At 41.4% G+C, this 22,235-nt stretch overlaps 3 protein-coding genes across 7 annotated transcripts; 1 reads left to right on the top strand and 2 right to left on the bottom strand.

The window, feature by feature from the left end:
- Window positions 1-132: 132 nt before the first annotated feature.
- On the bottom strand, window positions 133-12,726 carry dab2 (DAB adaptor protein 2). Of its 5 annotated transcripts, XM_027020073.2 has the most exons (16): window positions 9,736-9,900; window positions 8,857-9,607; window positions 7,091-7,367; window positions 6,737-6,876; window positions 6,451-6,549; window positions 6,182-6,313; window positions 5,915-5,998; window positions 5,589-5,615; window positions 5,275-5,325; window positions 5,100-5,162; window positions 4,923-4,946; window positions 2,749-2,887; window positions 1,729-2,355; window positions 1,426-1,637; window positions 1,215-1,303; window positions 133-431 (listed from the first exon to the last, which is right to left on the bottom strand). In XM_027020073.2, the coding sequence occupies exons 3-15, from the start codon at window positions 7,245-7,247 to the stop codon at window positions 1,229-1,231; spliced, it is 1,830 nt and encodes a 609-aa protein (XP_026875874.2). In that variant the 5' UTR covers window positions 7,248-7,367; window positions 8,857-9,607; window positions 9,736-9,900; the 3' UTR covers window positions 133-431; window positions 1,215-1,228. The 5 variants fall into 5 exon arrangements, with proteins under 5 accessions (XP_026875874.2, XP_026875875.2, XP_026875871.2 ...); XM_027020074.2 differs by lacking the exons at window positions 8,857-9,607; window positions 9,736-9,900 and adding an exon at window positions 12,596-12,726; XM_027020070.2 differs by lacking the exons at window positions 8,857-9,607; window positions 9,736-9,900 and adding an exon at window positions 12,091-12,260.
- LOC113583639 (disabled homolog 2-like) lies at window positions 2,897-4,916 on the bottom strand. Its single transcript, XM_027020076.2, has one exon. It carries the CDS (start codon window positions 4,656-4,658, stop codon window positions 3,900-3,902), a length of 759 nt encoding a protein of 252 aa, XP_026875877.2. The 5' UTR covers window positions 4,659-4,916; the 3' UTR covers window positions 2,897-3,899.
- Window positions 12,727-15,538: 2,812 nt separating the features above from the next.
- On the top strand, window positions 15,539-20,694 carry c9 (complement component 9). The gene is made up of 12 exons (XM_027020066.2): window positions 15,539-15,612; window positions 15,953-16,061; window positions 16,342-16,492; window positions 16,701-16,845; window positions 17,599-17,737; window positions 17,886-18,030; window positions 18,175-18,266; window positions 18,546-18,786; window positions 19,092-19,232; window positions 19,469-19,644; window positions 19,970-20,198; window positions 20,537-20,694. The coding sequence occupies exons 1-12, from the start codon at window positions 15,539-15,541 to the stop codon at window positions 20,692-20,694; spliced, it is 1,800 nt and encodes a 599-aa protein (XP_026875867.2).
- The last annotated feature ends 1,541 nt before the right edge of the window (window positions 20,695-22,235 follow it).

The raw sequence follows: 22,235 nt of genomic DNA, 5'->3' as shown, positions 1-22,235 counted from the left end.
GTAATCTCAAGATCTGCACTGGCACTTTATGAACATATTGTACAAGGTCATTTCAAAATGGCAAACATTTTGGTTGTTTGTTTTGGCAAAATGTTTGATGAACAGTTGGGGAAAGACAACAGGAGACAAGCATCAATTCATGCTTTCTTTAATGTCAGACAGAATGAAGCACATTATCAAATATGTCCATGGAAACTCCATACATGGTACACTTATGCTAGTCACATATTTTGCCTCAAACTTTCTCTTATACCCTCAGTTTCCATTTGTGTTTGCTTCACGTGATCACAGGCACACTGGGGGAAATGGAGCTGATTTTAATAAGGGGTAGGCTGATCTGAGGTCAGTTACAAAAGACAAAGAAGCAGGAGACGTATACAGAGAGCAGGTGCAGTCGCATGTGGGACGAGGGCTGGGGTTTTCTGGGGTTCCTGAAATAAAGACAACAGGAAAAATATACACCTCCACAGGAACTGCACATGACCATCATAGACCGTGTAAACAGTAAACCCTGGTTTTTCAGCCCATGTGTTTAGTGACATTAACAGACATTAAAATACTAGTAAAACTAATGGGAGAAGCATACTGCCTGGATACTAATACACAATAAGCTGCATAGCCTACTGACAGATGGCATTTGAACCTACTAAAACATACATAATAGGTTCATCCCAAACACAAAAAAGTAGCAACAACTACCAGATAGCTCATAAATGTAACAATGCATCAAACTGCTGCTCAATTCCAAGGGACCTGAGCATCTAGTCACCCACTGATAAGGACTATGCCTGCAAGGAGTCACAAACCTACACCAGGTCACCAATCATGGGCATTATACGAGTTGGCCAATAACATGCTCAACAATCAGGCTGCAGTTGCCACAATATCAGCAGCACCTGCAGCAGCACTAGCACATACTCAGCTGCTCAGACAGAAACCACTTCAAAACTTTAGGCCTGTGAAAAAAGCTGATGGTTCAAATTTGGATGCATGCATTGGAAAACGAGCCAAAGAGAGAGATACTGCCATTGCTACTGAGTGCCATTAAAGTGCCATTACATTCCAAACTCAGTTTTGGAGCACATGCATACAGACATTCAATTTATACCACAGAGTCTTGCTACAGCAATCCAAAAGGCCAGATAAAATGCTATCATTAAAAGACAGAATGGTCAAATTATATGAGAAGAGGGTGAGCTGATTGATTTACACACCTGAGCATTGCAGCCTAGGCAAAGGGATTTCCTCCAAAGGGATCTCCAAAAGGATCTGCTTTTGTAGTGGTCTGTACAGCTGGAGCAGCCTGCAAAGGAACCAATTAAATCATGTCTTATGTGACAACAACTCCACTCATTACAGATCTCTTCCAGAACTCCAGTACAAGAGAGCTTATTCTGGTCACTACATCTGTCCATTCTTGCTTACTGTAGATGTGGGTGGGGCTCCAAAGAAGCTACTTCCAAATGGGTCATTAAAAAGGGTGGGGGCTGGTACAGGGCCTTGCCCTGATGGACCTGGGGCTGGAACCGGTGAGAAGGCCGCATCCAAGAGACCTCCTGCTGGGGAAGGAGTCAGGCTATAGCCCTGAGTTGGGACTGCAGTTGTGGATGCTTGTTGCAGTGGAGGTTTGGAAGGTTCTGGAAATAAGAACATAAAATAAAATAACAGTTCTCCATATCAGTGTTATTTTGTTTCTTGCTTTAGGCCATTTTAAGTCCTAGTAAGTACCGATGGCTTTTCCGGCGAGTTGGTTTATGTCAAAGTCATCATAGTCTGCTGCTTCCTGGGGCACACCCACTTTGCTAGAGAAGTACTGGTCAAACGAGCCATTGGTGGTTGAGCCAGGCACAGGGGCAGTGCCTGGTTTAGCCATATGGAAATCTTTGAACATGTCCTTCCCACTCTTCTGTTCCCTCCCCCCAAGGGGGTCTAGAGCTCTGAAAGCACTTTTAATGGTGGGTGCATCTTCTTTCACTGGGGGGCGAGGGGGAGCTCGGGGAGGGATGACTGAGGGCTCTTGAGATGCCATCATTCCTCCTGGAGGGATTGTGAGAGCAAACGGACCTCCTGAAAAGGGGTTTGATGTAGGACCAGATGATGGCCATGAGGCCATGGGCCCCACACCACCTTGCTGGCCCCAGGTTGGGGTGGCAGCAGGGGGGGCAAAAGGGGAAGCTGCCTGTTGGCCCCACTGAGGTACTGATGGTGTCCCAAAAACAGGTGTGTAGGAACTTGGAGGAGCACCCTGGATTCGTACTTGGGGAATGTGGCCCTGAGCAGGAAACATTGAGGTTCCTGTTGAACCCCAAGGGCCTGTCCCTGGAGAAACAGATGGAGGTCCCAGGGACATTGATCCTAAAGGGGCAGAGTGAGAACAGCATTTAATTTGTAGACAACTAACACAAGCAGGGTACACCAACAGCCAGTCCACCATGATCTGTAGTATCCATATTCTTAGGTTCTATACTTGCCCTGGTGAAATACAATCCTGTGTGTGCAATCATCGATGTAGAGCACCACAAACTATAGACTTAATACTATGTCCCTATGCACACCAAGATTTTCTAAACTAAAAACTAAAAGCATCAGGCTGTGATATTTGGACCCAGAAAAAAAGTTATATTTAAACAATGTGGGACTAAATGGAATTGTGCAATATGGTAGATTCCATACAGCCTCAAGACAGAGAGATTAAGCTGGGCGGGTGTATAGCTTGTTAGAGTGACGAGAAGTAAACTGGTGTCTGACCGAGGGAGGCTAGCGAAGATGTGGTGGTGGGGTTAAACAGATCTACAGGGAGCGAGATGCTGGACTGGGTTGTAGATGCACCATCATTCTGTGCTGGAGGGTCAAACAAGTTGGCCCCAAACACATCACTTCCAGGAGACTGTGGAGAAAGCAGAGTGTTAAAAGACCCACAGAGAGACTCGATGTCAAAGTCTATGCTAAAGAAGTTACAGCCAGAAAAAAGTCTGGAAAGTTGGGGACTAAATGGAGTCACTAAATGTAGGGATTTGTTGGATAGTTTTTACCAAATGTGCATACATGCAAGATTCATTAGGAAATTCTGGAATATTTTTCATACAGTTTGCATGTAATAGACAGCGCTTACCTCATCTACTTCTACTGCGGCATGCAAAGCAGACAGTTCACTATTAAACCCAAACCGGGCTTTCATAAGCATGCACATATATAGAGGAAATGCAAGTTAGTGGGTGTGTGTTAGGGCTGTAAAGTCACTTCTACGCAAGAGGAAGCAAAAGGAAGTCCTTTAACCACCTAGAACTCCTCCGCTTCCCACTTTTTAAAATTGAAGGTTCCTTTCTTTTTTAAAACCACACACAGAGTAAGAAAAGCAATCAAGGCATATATGATACTGATACAGTATCACCAGAAGAGAGCTTATAAACAATCCCCATTAATATACAACAAATCCCACCACATTCTTAAGTACATCTCAGACCACAGTGGCACCAAAAATACAGCTCCCCACCATAAAATCCCAACCATCACCAGGCAACACAACTCCGTCTACACAATACAACCATAAACCACCACCAGGCAGCAGAATGTTGGCTTCACAATGCAACTTCCATGCAATGTCACATGTAATCAAGCTTACTGTTTCATTGAGGAGAAAAAAAAAAAAAAAAAAAAAAAGGAACCTTTATACTACTTTATGCAACCAATTCTGAATAACCTGTAAACAAATCTCTCTCGATAGGATTAAAAACCATACTGCTATCCTGAACCTCACATCAGTAAGCATGGTTTTAGCATACTCAGTGGTTCAGAGAGTAGCACAACTGCCAAAAAGGGATCAAGGTAAGTGGAAGTTGCACAGTAAAATTCCAGCCTGCCATCAAGTGAATCCCCTAATATTCCGTTTCCTCTCTGTGCTAAAGGTTTACCTTAGCTCTGCCTTGTACATGCCCATGCTTAGAACTCGCAGGTGGAGGGCAAAGGGGCATCACCCCTCCATTTCGCACAACAGGTGGTGCAGTTTCACCACAACAGAGGGGTGGAGTTTGAACCGAAAGGTGCAGTGATTGGCTGAGACCACTGCCAAAAGGAGAAGGTGTTGGGAGCACAGGGAGTACCACTTTATCAAACATGGTACAGAAGGGAGGAGCTTGTAATGGCACACTTAAAGGACTGCTGCCCTTCACGTTCTTTGACAGAAACTCAACTGGTGCATCCACGGTGTTCTTTGGGCACCAGCCATCAGACAGGTCTTTGACTAGCTGACCGTTAGGGGCAGAGTCTCCAGTCAGACTGTTACATGCTATTGGCCTGTTCAAGAGGCCATCAAGAGGACCTGTTTCACAATTGGATGACAAGGGTAAGAAGTCATCCTGACTATTGACAGGAGGAAAGGGATCATTGCTGAATGGATCTGGACTGGGAGTGCGGAACAGGGCTAACGAGGAAGAAAAAGGGCCATCATTGGGTGTGTTGCATGGAACTGTGGGATAGGAGATGAAAGGATTTCCCTTAATGTGGTTTTGATTGGCGTCAATCACAGCAGCAAGCTCCAGCAACAAAACACTGTCAGGCTGAAAAAGGAAAGGGCAAAAGAAGAATTTGGGAAATAGAAGATGGGCAGAAAATGAAAGGAGGACAGCGACAGAGACAAAGAGACAAGTTAGAGTCCTCATTACTGACTAGCTGGTTATTTAAAGTCCATCAAATGGGATACTATTGCAGTGGCCATTCAATAATGGGGAATGATAGCCATTTCTGACCTAGATACTTGTATAGCTGCTTTGTTGCCACTTAGTGTTAAAAGCACTACATAAAATAATTCTCTCCTCAAAGAAACAGTTTAAGAGTCCATATAGTAAATGAAGCAGTGTAGAATGGTTTGAGAAGCAGCTCATTGTTAGACTGGCTCATTACTGATTAGGCAACCCAAACTTTACCTGTCTGTGATTTTTCCAAGCATCCTGATCACAAAACAAACAAAAAAAGAATAGAACCCACAATCCCACAATCAAATGATATACACCACAGCTTACTCAATTTGGCAAGAAAATGACCAGTGATTAGTAAACTGAAAACAAAGTCATTCAATTAATGAGATGAGTAATGTGTGTTACCGTGGGAGAGTTGATGTCAGGGGGTGTGGACATGTCACCAAAAAGGTTCACTGGCTCCACAGGCTACACACACACACACACACTACTAAGGGATGTCTTAAATGATTATTTAAAAAAAAAAATCACTTTGCATTAATTTTATATGTAATAAGGAGTAATATGTTAGAGGTCTTACTTTCACTGTGTCCACGTCACCATCCAAACTGAGCAAAGCCTCCCCTCCATTCTTAATGAGAAATTAACATTTACATTTATAGCATTTATCCAAAGCAACTTAGAATTATGACCGAGTACAACTTGAGCAATTGAGGATTAAGGGCCTTGCTCAGGGGCCCCAACAGTGGCAGATTGGTGGTGGTTGGGCTTGAACTGGCAACGTTCTGATTACTAGTCCAGTACCTTAACCACCGAGTTACCCTTGTCCAATTAACAGTTCTCAAATGTGAAGCCGAATCAAAAGAGCATAAAAACCAAAGTGGCACTACTTACCTCAACTGCTACAGTACTGGTTTCATTCTGTAAAACAGGTGAACAACACTACATAAAGGATGTTTATAAAGGAGAAAAAGAATAGGTACATACATTTTTGATACAAGCACTGCAATTCTGCAAAATCAGCACTAGGGTGCAGTAATGCTTCAAATTCAGATACTGGCAAAAAGACGAGTTTCACCGCAGCAGTCCGCGCAGGTAACAGCAAGAGCCACAGATACCAATTCAGTTAAACTTTGTTTTAGCTCTAATTTTATGTTCATTTTACCTCCAATTCCAAGTTTGTTTAGGTCTTATTTCAAGTTCACTGGAACCATGTGTACCTTGTGTGCAGACTCCGCTTCCTTTTTCTTCATGTTGAAGATGAGCTGAAACAGATCCTTCAGGTCCAAGACCAGTGGTTCAGCCTGCAGGGGGCAACAAGCACAGAACGCAGGACAACATGCAAGCCATACAAGAGCATCAAAGCAACGCTAGAGCAAAACAGCAGACAGCAATTCAAACTCATTTCCATCCCATGCTGCACTGTAAATATTCATAAAGAAACATCCTTGGGTGATTGCACAGCTGGACCGAGAGCCAGGAAGGACCTGCTGGGCTGTCTTTATGGCAAAGAACTGGTGTTGTCCCTCCGCCCCATACACATATCCGAACGCTCGGTTATCCGTGATGTCTCGGGCAATGAAGGAAATCTTGTTCACTACATGTTCATGTTCGATCACCTGCAGGAAGGAGAGGAGGTCAGCAACAGGCCCATAAAACCCCACAAGCGTCAGGATCAGAGAGAGGGGCATGGGAACCAGGAGAATAGTGAAGGAAGAGGAAGGAGGGAAAAAAAATAAAAAATTGTGCTTCTTACGCCGGTCTTCTCATCGATGAGTTTGATGCCCGTGAGTGAGATGGTCACCCACATTCTCTGCTTGTGCTTGCCTTGGGAACGAGCAGCTACTGCCATGCCCTACAACCAGATATGATGAAACTACATAAGTGTCACATGTCAGTTATCAAAAGGTTCTGCTATAGTGCATTAGAAAACACAAAGACAAACGTAAAAAGGAGTGGTTTTCAATATCATCTGTGCAAAAGGCAGTCATTCCGGATGTGTTACTAATAGACTTATGAGGATAGCCATTTTGAATTTACACCTTCAGTTTCATCATGGAGTCCTGGCTCATTTTGTCCCCTCGGGCTTCTGGTACATCATCAATGCCAATCAGCTTGGCTTTGTATCTTACTCCATCCCCCTGAAACCTGGCCAGCAGGTACTCATCTGTCTTCTCTGGAACTAAAGGATAAAGAACAGAATCAAGAAGAAAAAAAAGTACTGGCACAAAATAGGTGAGTCAACAGCTTTTCAAACACACATGCAACCTCACATTTTCTTGGGCCATTGTGCATCTCCCCACAGTTGCTCAGCAACAATACGTTAGTACCTAAACCATTTCCTAAGCAGACACACTAAAAGGACTTTGTGAGGGCATCAGAAAGCCTTGCTTTACCTTTCTTCTTCTCCCTCGAGAAGAAGGTCTTGCCTGCAGCTGGGGTGGAGGCTGTAGCAGGACCTGCAGGGCTGGTCTCAGGGCCAACAGCTGAAGCGTTGGGTTCAGTGGCAAGCTCTGCTGGTGCCACTGCAGCAGGCTGCGTGTCCGTTGACATGACAACGCCACAAGATGAAGACAGTAGAGGAGGAGGAGCTGAAGGGCGCACAAGGCTCTTCACAACAAGGGGCCGCGTGCAGTTTGGGTATTCAGCAAGCACACATGCTCAGCACTATACCTGCAGGAGGCATGGAAATATCAATATCACTTTTGAAAACAGGAAACTAACTGTAGACACTACACACCAGAAACAGTACCGTTGCAAATCCATCTTTGTAGAACAGGGGTGTCAAGTCTGGTCCTGATGGACCAGAGTCCACACTTGCTAAATCTGGCAATAGATTTAAGAGATCTGAATCAGCTGCATTTAAGCACGTCAATCTCCAAACCACACCGGCATCTCGGACCAGACCAGACTTTGACACCCCTGTTTTAGAAGGTTTAGTTATACAGAACTTTTGAAAATGATTGGAAAATACTGCAGCATTTGGGTAGCTGTAAAACTCAATCATGATTAAGGTTTGCTGAAGCTCCACCACATCTGGGTGGAGCGTCAACGTTCACACCTTTGAACCGAACTTAAGAGTACTGCTAAAGGGGAGACGAAACATTCATTTAAAAATCTACAGATGAGGTTGTGCTCTGTGCAATTATTTAAAAAAGGGAAACACCAATACATTACAAGCTGAAAAAAACAAAACAAAAAATTTAACAGACATTTATCCAGGATGACATTTATCAGTATGGGTACCCTTAGAGTTCCCTTGGAAGGGGTCAATTGTGGAAAATATGAGTTCTTCTGTTGGTGAACTCTGCCTTATACATGACATTCACTGTTGAATGAAATTAACATGTCAAACACTTGGCTTTTCAGATCTTAGTAGTGACACCTGCTAAAAAAAGACAGCACTGGAGCAGGCTCTGGAAAAGGAAGAACAACAATAGAGTCAGCCAAAAAAAAAAAAAAAAAAAAAAAAAAAAAAAGGACTTCCTGCCCTGATGGCAGAGGAAGAAGAAAACAAATGCGATTCCTGATAGTCAGGGTTCAAAGAACAGAGGAAAAATCTGCAGAGGAATCTGTTACAGCTTTAATGAGCATCTTTGATCAGGCTCTCCTTTTCTTACCCTCCTTCCTGCACCTTGTGGTCAGTAAGATTACTACACCCTGGCACAAAACTAACAACACTGAGATGCAGTGAGACCCTTTCATCAGGCATCAAGCATAAAAGGCACATTTGTCCTCCTGTAGGAGGACAAATGCAGTGTGGAGGAGGATGGTGGTCACATGCTCCAAACCATGTTTCTATTTTCATATGCATCATCTTTACTCTACTCACGACCACTCAGGACTTGTCTAGTTGTTTACCACAACTGTCATCACTTAATACTCTCTGGAACATGCGTCCCCTCAGAGACTGAGTTACAGTGAATCACCACTAGCACAGTGGAATAAAGCCAGTCAGCTGCTCCTCAGCTGTAGAGCAGCCTGCTGATCAGCAGGTGAGTCTACCCTCAAACAGCCCCACATACCTCTCACCAAGATACAAACCCACACACAAGGGGAAGTAAAGCCCATTTAAATTATTATTTTTTTTTTAAACACACAATTTATGCCAGTGTCATGTTAAAAAGGGGGGGGGGGAGGGTAAGATGTGAGGCAAACCTACCTCTAGATGATGTGCTTGGTTGTCCACAGCTTACTGAGAAGAGCCAAATGCTCGTGACCACAGGTCGACAAAAGACCAAAGGTTAACTAATTAAAACCTGTTAATTTTATTCCAGCTGCTCACCCTCAACACGCATCCAGGTGCCACCTCACAGCCCCCCACCGTCAGGAATGATTTCCCTCCCCAGAAACAGACATGCAGTCATAGGCCATTACTGTATTACACAGGCCGTTACTTTCTGACAAAGCTCTACAGCTGGCTGCTAAGTTATAGTAACTTTGGCTATTAGGCCATTCAGAAATGGTGGCAGTGCTGAACCTACTCGTGCCCAAACAGCTTCATACCTTGTGACATGCTCATTTTCTGTAGTTTTAAAGATTAACCCAAGCTGCAATCACATGAGCACTGCCCCTCAACTGCGGCGAGTGCCATGTTAAACTCACTCAGAAAATCACAATAAAAGTTAACTACAGGAACTTGCAGGATAAGAAACTTCAGCACCACTAAATAAGCCATGCTGTTTCAAGGCCGTAAATCCAATTATTAAAACAGAAAATGTATTAATAGTTTGTTCAAAATAACATTTTCTCCATGACAACATGCGCATCAACCTGACCAGAGAATTAGCAGCTCTTAAAAACAAGAAGAAAAAACCCACAAGTCTCCACTTACCATAAACTTACCACTTAGACAATGCAATAAAATGGATTTCATTCAGTAACTTATCAGAAGAGCAGCAGTGGCACAATTCCTTACAGATCACAAAGAACACAGATTACCACATAGTAAGGCTCGGAAATGCAAGTACAATCATTCCTCAAAATTAATTCTTGCTAAAACAAGATTCATATAAAATCACTCACACACACACACACACACCTGATATCTATAAAACCTTTCAACCAAGAACTGGAGGTTGCTAAACAGTTGTTCTAAAAATCACAATAACTATGCATTGCCAATATGGAGAAACATGAAAACATCCTTCAAAACATCTCAAGCAAAGATTTATAACCACAACATCCTACGTAGTGCCATCCATTATAAAGTGTCGTGTCATCTCCGAGTTGCTACCCGCAGCCCTTCCCTCATGTCATTTGGTAAAGGGACTTTGCTCACTGCTAGAAGTGACGGACCACAAGATTCAACCTGAAAACCAATGCATGCAAGTCACTGATGATGTCAACATCTAAAATATCACAGTCTGGCAATACAGATCACTCACACACAAGCACATGTCCTGAGTAAATGAATTATGACAGTAATGTATTGCAGCAAGATAGCAGTTATCTAAAACAGATGTGATCACAAGAGCAGCAGCAGGTAGTCTATAAAACAGTAAAGTGTCATTACTGCCCAGGGCCTGTTTAAGAGGCCCTGTCATGATAATATGGAGCATGGACACTCGGATCCTTTCACACAGTGACAACAAGTATGTAAGCAAGACAGTTGGGTCATGTATTGCTCAAGATGTAAAGGAGAAACCACAAATCTTTAAATCTCAAAAGTTTATGATCAAAAAATTCCATAGCATGTGTTTTTTTTTTTAAAGAACACCAATAAAGAGTTCTCCAGTCACCTTCCCTTAATCCAATTTGTTTTTAGACTGGATTTCTTTTTATTATTAAAGTATAGAAGACAGTTTGGTTCCTGATCACCAGACACTACAGTGTCTTGGGCAAAAAACAAGACTCTGGGGAATGGTTTAAGGATGGCATATTTCTGGCTGTTAAGTAACTAAGATGGAATTGTGTGGACCAGCTAAGTTCCATTGAAATGCTGCCATCAGCAACAACTGTGGGATGTTTTTTATGAGTTCCTTCAAGTCCATATCAGCACTCCAAATGTAGGTATTTGACCGAGGAAGTTACATGTTAACTGATTTAACCGTGCTAAAACTGCTGTTACTATCATTTCTACCATTGTTAAACATTTCATACAGCCCTAAACCAAGGGCAAGTCAGGATGGGGAATTGTGGCTGAGTGTGTGTGTGTGTATAATATATATATATATATATATATATATATATATATATATATATATATATATATATATATATATATTTATTTATTTATTTATTTATTTTTTTTTTTTTATTTTTTTTTTTTCATTCATTCATTCATTCATTCATTCTTGATTTAACCACAGATTTACACTGATCTAACTTAACCTAAACAAACTATAACCTAGATTTTCTGAGCCAGTTTTGTCCCAAAGGTTTACTACAAGCAGACAAACCATTCTAAAATAAACCCTTGTGAGACAAGACATTTGCAAACTTTTGGGTCGTATTAAAAAAAACAATAAATAAATAAAATCTTCAGAGGCTACTACACAAGAAACATTGGCATCAGATTATGAATTGATAGAACGCTACATTTGCAATTACTGTCGGAGGATGCCAAACGCGGCTAACCAGGAGCTGAATGTTTGCCCACTGAAACTTCACAACCACGAATAACTCAATTAGGCAATAGAGCAGTTTCCATTACTTGGAAAAGAGTTTAAAAAGGTAGAATACAAGGGTACGTGGAAGCAGCATTTCCCAGCCATGCCACTACTATAGGCCTTCCATGCGCCACACATACCAGTGCTTTCCATGTTATCACCTGTTTTAAATGCATGAAGGGCCTTGTTAGCTGAGGAATTAAATAACGGATGTGGAATAAGGTAAAACGCCACACTACGCACTGCTGGGAAATTCCAGGACCACTGACCTAGTACATTTCCGAACTCCTGAAATCTTTGCTAGAAAACAAATATAATTGCCGTTCAGAAGCAACTGGTGTACACTGCAGATACAGATTTGTGACGAAGGTAACTTCATTTTCCTTATAAAGTTCCAGGAGTTCCATGAACCTGCTGGGAAATCCTTAGTGTACGCAGTCTAGCAAACGCTGAAACGGCCCTACAACCCCACTAAATTAGCCAGTGTTTAATAGGCAACCGAAAGGGAGAATACGTTACCCCAAAAGATGCGCTAAACGTCTGGAATTTCGATCTGGAATTAACGTTTAATATTCACTAAACGGTTACTGATTTGCCAATCCTCGGTAATGCGCATGCGACCCCCAACACCTGCAAACACTTCATATTTTGTCAGTACAAACTATCAAGACAATGCCAAAGCTACACATTTTCTACTTAATTAAATAATGTAACTTAAAAATACCGTGAAGTCTACCTGCAGAAAACGACTATGTAACAAAAGAACAATCAGCTGAACCCTTTACCTGTTGAGATTAGGCGTGCCTGAATTGCATATCCAACTGACAACAAATGGGTGACTTTGCAAATGTTACACAGACCCAAGTAGATGGTTTATATGCGGGTCAAATCAAAACTGCGACCTTCCGATGTTTAGAATGAGTTGACTCACTACCCCACGCGCTGTGAGGATGTAATGCTGCTACAGCGCTTTGAAGACTTGCGCGCCTCCCACAGGTATAGTTTGCGTGCGGCGTTTGGCCACGTTTTTTCTTTTTAACCCTTTGAGTCCAAAATACACAACTGGAGGAAAATCTTGCTTGTGTAAATATGATGGCGCACACTGCCAAAAACACGTCAACAAACAAAAACACGCATGTCGGTAACATATATGTCACACCGCGTTTTGGCAACAGTTTCACGTGCCAACCGATCAACACGTTTAGATTCTTTCATAGATAATGAAGAATCATGTTGTGGAGAGTCATGTTTGTGGTTGTAGATTACCAAGTTAATGCCACGCACACTCACCCAAAGCAGAAAAACACCTGCGCAGCCACATTTTTTCCCCTCTCCAAAATATGTCCTTTAAAACTGGAACAAACTGCTAAGTGGAAAAAAAAAACCTGTCTACATATATCTGTGAATTTGTTCATCCTCCCTACCCATCCTTCCTAGCCATTTTCTGCTGATATGCTGACTATGCAGGTTAAGCTTCAGGGGATGGCGCAGGAAATGGCAGTGAAGAAAAACAGTAATGAGCAGAACAGAATGCAACTGCAGAGTCAAAATTCAGATTGTGGGAGTAGGTAGGATTCAGACCATGATTATTATGAGAGTAGGAAGAATTCACATTGTGGTTATTGGAGTACGTAGTGCGAGGTTCAGGATAGAGCTGTATGTGAGAATTTGTACAAAAATAGGTGGGGACTGTACAAATGTAATATATTGAAAAATATATTTCAGAAAGTTATGGTAGTTTTGGTAATGGAAGATAACTGGATCAAATGGACTTGATTAAGATGTATTGCGATATAAAGTGAACATTTTGTTTGTGTTTCTTGACTGCTGAAAAAGCAGCAAAAAGCAATTTCTGCATTTCCCAGTAATTCACTGACCATGAAGAACACCCTGAAAACATCCAAACACCGCTCCTTCCTCTCCTCCTCTTACAACACCATTAACCACAGATGTCTAGCTTCTCTTTGGGGAAAGATTAGTGACTCACTAGGGCCCAGTTCTCGAGAAGAGCCAGACCACACATATTCTGAGTGTCAGTGGCTTAATTCTTGGTATTATTTGAACCATGGATGTATGACAAACGAGTGCAAAATCCTATTATGACTGACAAAACTGATTAACAAAATGCCTCCTATCTGACCTAAACCCATGCAGGCAACGTACCTAAACAGCATTCCTCAATAGCAGTGTGTAAAAAACAGGAAGCTGCCCTGTGGAGGAGATGTCCCTTAACATTTCCTGCAAGGGTTGAGGGGAAGTGGCCCAAGCTGTGGAAAAATGCTGACAGTGGTGTCCTCAGCTCATGGCCTGAGTATAAATGACAGGATCTGAGTCTATAGGCCTTGGCTAGAGCAGGCTAGTCCGCCTCTTTGACCCTTCTGTGACCCAGTGTCAAAACCACTGACGACCTGCGCCTATGCAAGAAGGGGCTCAGTATGGGAATGCTGACCTAGCAGGAACGAAGCAAAGAGTTTCACTAGTCAGGTCAGCAGATTTGAGGAGATAAATCTAGAATCCATGCAAATGTTAGTAATACAAGAGAAGTTATCAGGACATAACCCTACCAAACACCATTGCTAAGTACTACCTGTGCTAATAACAACCTGTACTAACTACTACCTGTGCAAATTACAGCATATACTAACTGCCTGTGCCAATTACATATTGTGCTAACTACTACCTGTGTAGTAGTACTACCCAATTATAGCCTATTTTAATACTACATGGCTAATTACAACCTGTGCTAACTACTACCTCAGTTTTCGATACATTGTTATTCACATTGGTGCTTTTGCCAACATTATCTCATTAATTCTTATGCAAAGAATGATTTATGCAAAATCTAATTTTCAGTGGACAGATTTTATTTTACTATCAATTGCTGGAATTTTCTTCCTCATGTACAAGCACAGGTTCTCCCTGCTGTGCTGCCACCTACTGTAAAACTGATGCATAACAGGTTTGTCAGTAGAAAGGAAAGCAAGAGAAAAACATCTTAACTACACCAAAATATAGTTGTGCAGTAACATGAACATTAACACACTTACAGAAACACACACGTATATATGATGTCTTAATCCTAATCCTAACCACAGTAATGACCCTAACCTTAATTATAACCATTAACATCTCTGTCTTATGCAAATAACATGGTCTTCACAAAAGCAGTCCAAAATTACAAGATAATTCATTAAAAATGATACAGTTATGAAAAGTACTACTTTTAATTATATGTATGTTTGTGTGAGTGTGTCTATAAACAACATGATTGTTTATGAAAAAAGTAAAACAGTCAAACACATACAGAAATTGTCCAAGAGATTGAGAAACCTAAAAGCTAAATGGTTTTTGGACTTTTGTACAGATGATTGATTTGTTTATTGCACCAAAGCTATCCAGTGCTGGACTGAAGTGTGTGATGTCCCCCCACACTACAGGGTTATTTCTTTTCCCAAAAATGACACAAGATGTGGGATTATCAGGGAAATCAGGGGATATTAAACATGCTTGATACATCATGGGAGAAATTATATATATATATATATATATATATATATGCATTCTTTGATTGTCTAATTTGTCAACCAGTTCAGTTAGTTGTTTTTAATCAATAATTGGTTCCACATTCCTACAGACCTACATTTTCTGAACCATAATAATTCCTATATCTATAAAAGCTTATAAAGCTTTCTATATAATAATAATAATAATACATTGTATTTATATAGAGCTTTTTAAGGACCCAAAGACACTTACAATAATCAGCACAAAACAGAAAAGACATCTAAAACAATATATCCAGTATACATAATGACCTTGCTAGCATATTTAGTTTAAAGTCAAACCATTGTGTTAAATCACTCTTAACTTTTTGAGGTATATGGATAAACTGCATGTCTTGAATACCAAGGTAGCATTTGTTAAGTTTTTATTTTTAGTAAATAAATAAGTAATGTGCCAAACAATCTAATTGTGCTTTTTTGTTTATTGAGCTCATGTGTTGTATATTGGTACTGTCACAGTGAACAATTATTGTAGAAAAAAAACAAAAACAACAACAACAAAAAAACATAGATCTATGGGACCTTCTATGTAGTTACTGCATGTCTGATGAGCAAATATACAAACATTGCATATAGTAAATTATTAACACTGAGCCCTTTATCCAAAGATACTAAAAGGTGCACCGATGGACATTACCATACAAGCTTTAGTAACATCCAGTGTCTCATAATGAGGATCTTAGCAGCTCTGCTTGCAGTCTGCTGCCTACAAGAAGCTATCTCCATGAGGGTGGGAGAGTTCATGTATGTATGCCTTCTCTATCTATGCCAGCTGCTATGGAAAATGTTATGTGGAAAATATATTTAAGTATGCTATAATGGGTAGTAATGATTCCTTATTTGTTTTCACATGTATTTAATTGTAAAGGTAAATAAATGAACTGCAGGTCAAAATGACGGTCAGTATTTTATTTTTGTGATGTTATTGTTGGATTAGTTTTACAACTGCTGCTTTAAGATGAAGTATTTTGATGTTGGGTTGGTAGACTGGCAAACCGCTCTGGAGTTTTGGCAAGATAAAAAAAAAATCATACATGAAGAGATGTAAAATTCTCATAATGGTGAAACTTGTTCTCCCTCGAAGGCAAGGACCTAGAAGAGCGGTCCGAGAGGCTGGAGCTCCTGCACCTATCGAGTGTAAAATGTCTGCCTGGTCCCCATGGAAGCCATGTGATCCATGCACTAAAACCATGGTAAGGTTTCCTCACACACGCACATAAGCAAAACCAAGCACTGCAGTCACTGCCCTTTAATAAAATCAGTGCAATCACTAGAATCTCCAGGGCAGCACAGACTCAATATTATATATATTATATAATCTATATTGTGTTGTCATCTATGCTGTTTTATCATTTATCAGGATTTATTCAATTATAAATGTTATATTACTGCTGAAGCTTAATATGGAAACATAAAATATGTCAAATGTGTGCATGTGTACGCATGTGTGTGTGCATGCATGTGTATGTGTAGTATCGTTCCAGGAGTATTGAGATGTTTGGGCAATTTGGAGGTCAAAAGTGTATAGAGCCGATTGGAGAAAGAAAACTGTGCAAACCATCAACTAAATGTGTGGAGAGCCCACCCCCCATCTGCTCCAGCTCAGAGTTCCAGTGTGAATCAGGTCTTTAATGCTAAAAGCGTTTAAAACTCGTCTACACTGAACCAAGGAACTGGTCTAGCATTAGTAAATTATTGGGCTTTCTATTCCAGTTTAGTTGATATTGCTGTTTGTTCCATTAATTGGATCACTACAGTCTCCTTTTAATTATCTGAATGACTCCTCTGACTCCCAGATGACTGAGTTTATCTTCTCTCCACTCTCTCTTTAGGTTTGTGTGTTAAAAAACGTCTGAAGTGTAACGGGGACAATGACTGTGGTGATTTTTCTGATGAAGAGGAGTGTGACACATTTCGCCGCCCATGTGGTGATTTCCCAGTGACAGAGTCAGACATCGGTCGCACTACTGGATACGGGTCAGCTGTTCCACATGATTGCTACTTTATTTAATTCATTGATTGATTAAATACAATGTGGATCAGGAGATATTAGAACATTACTGAAGTGGATTTACAGGATGATTATTGCAATTCAATACTGGCTGGTCTTATTGATCATATTGATTTGTAACATCCTGAAATGATGATACCTAGAAAGAATTGCAAAATTTGCACATCATAAGTGAAATACCAAACAACAATGAGTACTAACTGGATTCAGTTAATTGATTAATTAATTGAACCCACTTAGCACTTATTGTTATTTGGTATTGCACTTACGCTCATTTTGTAATTTTTTCTAGGTATCAGCCCTGACTCCTGTATCTAGCAGTATCTTAGTTCACTGGTATCTTGGACTCTACCCTTTTGTACTGGCTAGGGTGCATTCTAGCAAGGCCATGGGGAGTAGGGTTGCGGAGGGTGCTGCAGCACTCCCTAGTGGATGGTAGAGAACTGTCTATAAACTATCATTTAAAAAAAAAATCCCAACAACTTGAAACATATTTCCATGGTTAAGTCTATGAGTAGATGACACAGAACTTTTGTAATTCACACTGGATAAGTGCATTTGATGAATGCCATAAATGTAAATGAATGAACATAAAATACAGCATAAATGCCATTATCAGAACTTTGCAGTACACAACAGAATAGGCTGGGATTACTTTGTCATGTGTATACTGCCTGTTGTGTAAATGTGTTAAACATATCTCTGCTCCCTCTCAACAGAATTAATATCCTGGGCTCTGGCCCCCGTATGAACCCGTTCAACAACAAAGTGTACAATGGAATGTGTGAACGTGTGAAAGACCCATCCACAATGCTCTACAACCGGCTACCTTGGAATGTCGCTGTCCTTAACTATGAGGTGAGTCTCTTCTGCATGTGAAAAACGTATCGCAGATAAATAGGGTCACTTTTACAAGAGACAGACAACAGGACATGCAAGGCTGACCATACCACACCTCTGTAAGAGTGAAATGTTTTACATTTGACTCTGGTCTTTCTGGCTCCAGACATTAGTAGAGGAGACCACCTCTAAAGAGGTCTATGAAGACACTCACTCTTTGATAAGTGAGATTACCAAGGACACCACAACCAAATCAGGTTTAGAGCTGTCTTTCAAGTTCACGCCAACCGAGTCATCCACTCAAGAAACTGGTGGCACTGAACAAACTGACGGCATTGAACAAACTGATGGCAATCAGCAGACTGGTGACATTGAAAAAACTGACGGCACTGAACAAACTGATGGTATTGAACAAACTGATGGAATTCAGCAAACTGGTGGAACTCAGCAAGCAGGCGCCTCTTTCCTGGGTTCAAATGCTGGAGTCAACACAGAGTCTGAGAAGTCAGAAATGGTCAAAGCCATCACTGACTACAGCAGCACTAAGGTAAGGTACATGCGTGATATCTTACAGGAGGCTGATTGAAACACAAGAATTTAAGTGAAGATAAGAGCAAAAAGACCAGTTGCCACTATCGGTCCCCTAAACAAGGCCTTCAGTTGCTCAAGGTGTGTTCAGTCAGAATTGTAAGTTGCTTTGGATAAAAGTGTCAGCTATATGCTGTAGATGTGAATGTAATGCAGATGTTTTCAAACAGGGGATAAAGATACTATACAAGTCACAGCACTCACTGGGCTTTGTTTTCCACACACCATATCTGTGCAGAATAAGTCCTTCCTCAGGGTGAAGGGGAGAGTGCAGCTGGGCACATACAGGATGAGGTCACGGGGCCTGGAGGTCTCAGAGACCTTCCTTGACGATGTGGACGCATTACCCCTTGAATATGAAAAGAGCCAGTATTTTGGTTTCTTGGAGGACTATGGAACTCATTACACAAAGAATGGAAAGGCAGGGGGAGAATATGACCTTGTATATGTGCTGAACAGTGATGTCATTACAGAAAAGAGTAAGTTCCTGGTTCCAATTGGCTTCATTATTTACCGAGATTCATCCAAAATGCTAAATCAATGCAAATCAATGGAAATGTGTTCCCAATGCAGAATGAAATTCTGCCTTACATTGCGAATTAAAAATCTCTGCACACTTCCAGTTAGTTTTGAACTTAACCAAGCTGCTAAGTGGTTGCTCATTTAGCCAGCTGTGGTGCTCTGATATCATTAAGCATGTATTAGATTTTAATGTTTCTGTAGAAGAATCTACTCATAAAAATGATCCACTTTAAATATGATGCACTCTTTTGTGGACTTACAGACGTGCTGGAGTCCACATTGAAGGAATGCCTTAAAGTCGGCATTAATGCCGGTATTCAGATTGGTGGAGTCCTGGAAGTAAACCAAGGCGGAAAAACAGATGCCACAAATAATTGTGACACGGTCACAAGCAAAACCACAGGTGTGTATGTGTGTGTGGACGGACGGACGGACGGACAGACAGACAGACAGATTTAATTCATATAAGGATTTCAAACAACACACATCTTGGAAAAAATAAATAGCTCTCTGATCCAGAAAACTATTTTAAATGCCCCTGGACCTTTTGAAATGCATAATTTTCATTCTTTAAGAAGAAGTAAAATGCTTTGGCCCCAGACCACAAATGTGACTGACCCTCTGCCATGTGCCTGGCAGATAGCAGCACGAGCAAGCCGGTCATCGACAAGGTGATAAGTGCAGTGAAAGGGGGGTCCACACAGTCCGCAGCAGCCATGAAGTCCCAGCTCAGCAAAGAGGGAGTGATGGATCGCCAGTACTATGTGGAGTGGGCGAGGACGCTGGCAGACCTACCTGCACTTATCTACAGTGATGTAAACACACCTGCCCCTTCACACCTGCTCCCCTCACACCTGTGTAGCATAGTTCTGCACAGCCATGGTGCACACCTACCATCTCAGGCTCCCTAGCAGCCTCAGAAGGGTGGCCCTGCTTCTCAGGTACTGCCTGAGCCTGTGACTGGGTGAAAGAAAGCACAGTCATGTACAGCAGTCAACCCTTCATTCTTCTCTCATCATACCAACCACCCAAATGAAAATGATACACTGACATTTATAATATCATTCATTCCGAATGCACATGTATAAACACACATCTGTTTGCGATGGTGGCTTACAGTGATTCTGACTGTGTTGACAGCCTGAGCCCATCTATAATGCGATTCCCCTGAGTTTCCCAGATGCACAGCCCAGGAGGGAGAACCTGCAGAGGGCACTTCAAGATTACGTGGCTGAGTACAGTGTATGCAAGTGCCAGCCGTGTCAGAACGGTGGCACTGTAGCGCAAATCGACGGGCAATGTGTGTGTCTGTGCCCACTGCATTTCGAAGGTATTGCCTGTCAGACAATACGCCATGATCTCATGAAAGGTGAGTGTGTGTGAGTCTAACAATGTCCTCATGTTCAGCTATTGAAAATCATGAAGCCTTGATGAAAATTCATCATTGAACTTCAGTATTCTGCCACCTAGATTTTTGGGGTGTTTTTTTTTTTATATTCTGAATACTATAATAAGTTTAATTTATATAGTGCCTTTTGCAAATTCAAGGTTGTAAAATGTTTCAGAATACTAAATACTCAGGACTTCCATGAACATACACCATTTTATGTATGATGCATGAGGATCAGTCATTTAGTCAGTCTGTCTAACCTACTCAGTGGAGCGATTGATTAGTTGTGTGTACCCCACTTGTCTGCCCATCTCTAGATAAGGACAAACCCATTCATCAGCAGGGCAACTGGGGCTGCTGGACTCCCTGGTCCAGCTGCAGTGGTGGACGGCGCACGCGCACGCGAACCTGCAGGACAGGTGACATCGCTGAATCAACCTGCAAAGGGGACACAACCAGCGAGGACTATTGCTGATGCAAAGATCTCGTGCTCTCTCAGGCTGTGTCACACAGATAGACATGCAGATAAACGAAACTCTCTGGTTCACACACAATAAAAAAACTGGATTTTTCTTAGTACAATACTTCAAAATACCATGAGTAGCTCTGATAGTTTCTTTATCACATTTATCATTTGTTTATTGTTATAACATAATAGTGTAATAATAAAGGAGAAATAAGTGACATAAGTAAAATAAAATAAATAAAAACAAACAAAAAAAACAGCAAACAGTCTGATACAAATATTGAGCAAATTTTTACTCACAAAACCCCCAAACTTCTATTGCTAAAACTTCAGCAACCTCAAAACACATTAGTTTTGTTCTGAGAGGGGGAAGTATGTGGAATATGTGTTGGACATTCAAACACTGCTTCAGCTCAGTCTATCAGGGCTCTTGGCATGTCAAGCCACAGGATTTGAACACACAAAGGCAAGAAAATCCACTAAGCAAATATATCTTTCGTTAGGGGAGTTATAAATCTCTGATTACTGTGTTTGCACATACATTTAAACAGTCATGTAACATCTCCAGTGTGTGTGTAAAGATTTGCTAAATACACCTATAACACAAAACAAACATAATGTTTAAACACACCACTCCAAAAAATGTACATGCTAAATGTTCACATGAAAACGTATGTATATATGTAGGCATTTCATATGAAAAAAACATCAGTCCAATGGGGCAAGTACGGAAGTGGATCTTAGCTGACATGTTTACAGATCCGTGTCATATAATCCAGAACTGAGGAGACTGACATTCACATCCTGTATTTCTCAGCCCAGACAGCCTTGTACTGTTCATCCAGCCCCCTGCAGAGTGCTGAGAGAGAGAGAGAGAGAGAGAGAGAGAGAGAGAGAAAGAAAGAAAGAAAGTGGGGGGTGGGTGGGGGGTAGAGGACAGAAATGTGAGGAATGGCTGTGATGGTGAGGTAGACGGCTTGCTCCGGGCCCCTAGGGGTCGGATTAATAGAGTCAGTACTCACTGGTTCCCATTCAGGCCCTGAGAAGCTTCTTTCAGCTTAAATAGCCTCCCCTGTGCAACTTTGGAGCATCAACTTATGGTAATCGGTTTGTACTGACACCCCCTCATCAAAAATCACCACCTCCCATTCAAACCATAAGAGACCATGCCATGAACGGGAGGAGCCAATTTCCCAGTCAAGCTTTTCTTTGGTAATGCAAGCAGCATTTTAAAAAGGCACATGATTACAGTGGAAAAAAGCCAGACAAGTAAAGTTAAAAGCACCAAATCTTAATACACAAAGTTTGACACATTGTAGTCTCTCTTACTTATTTTCACCCACTGAGGAATCTAATTTCATTGTGATGTTTACTGCTGAAGTTAGTAAGGGGATGGTTATCAGAATGCCACAGAGAACAGATTACCTCCCTCCCCACGTGCGACCCCCCCGCCCCCCACAGAAAAGGAAGGAAAAAGGGGGGTGGGTGATTAAGATTAAGGAAATTAAATTACGTCCCCTGTCATCCAGCGCTGCTTCTAATCCCCTCTG

The sequence above is a fragment of the Electrophorus electricus genome, chromosome 6 (assembly GCF_013358815.1).
Source record: "Electrophorus electricus isolate fEleEle1 chromosome 6, fEleEle1.pri, whole genome shotgun sequence".
Taxonomy (NCBI): Eukaryota; Metazoa; Chordata; class Actinopteri; order Gymnotiformes; family Gymnotidae; genus Electrophorus; species Electrophorus electricus.
Note: the sequence above shows the minus strand (reverse complement) of the source record. Positions and strands in the feature narration are given on the sequence as shown.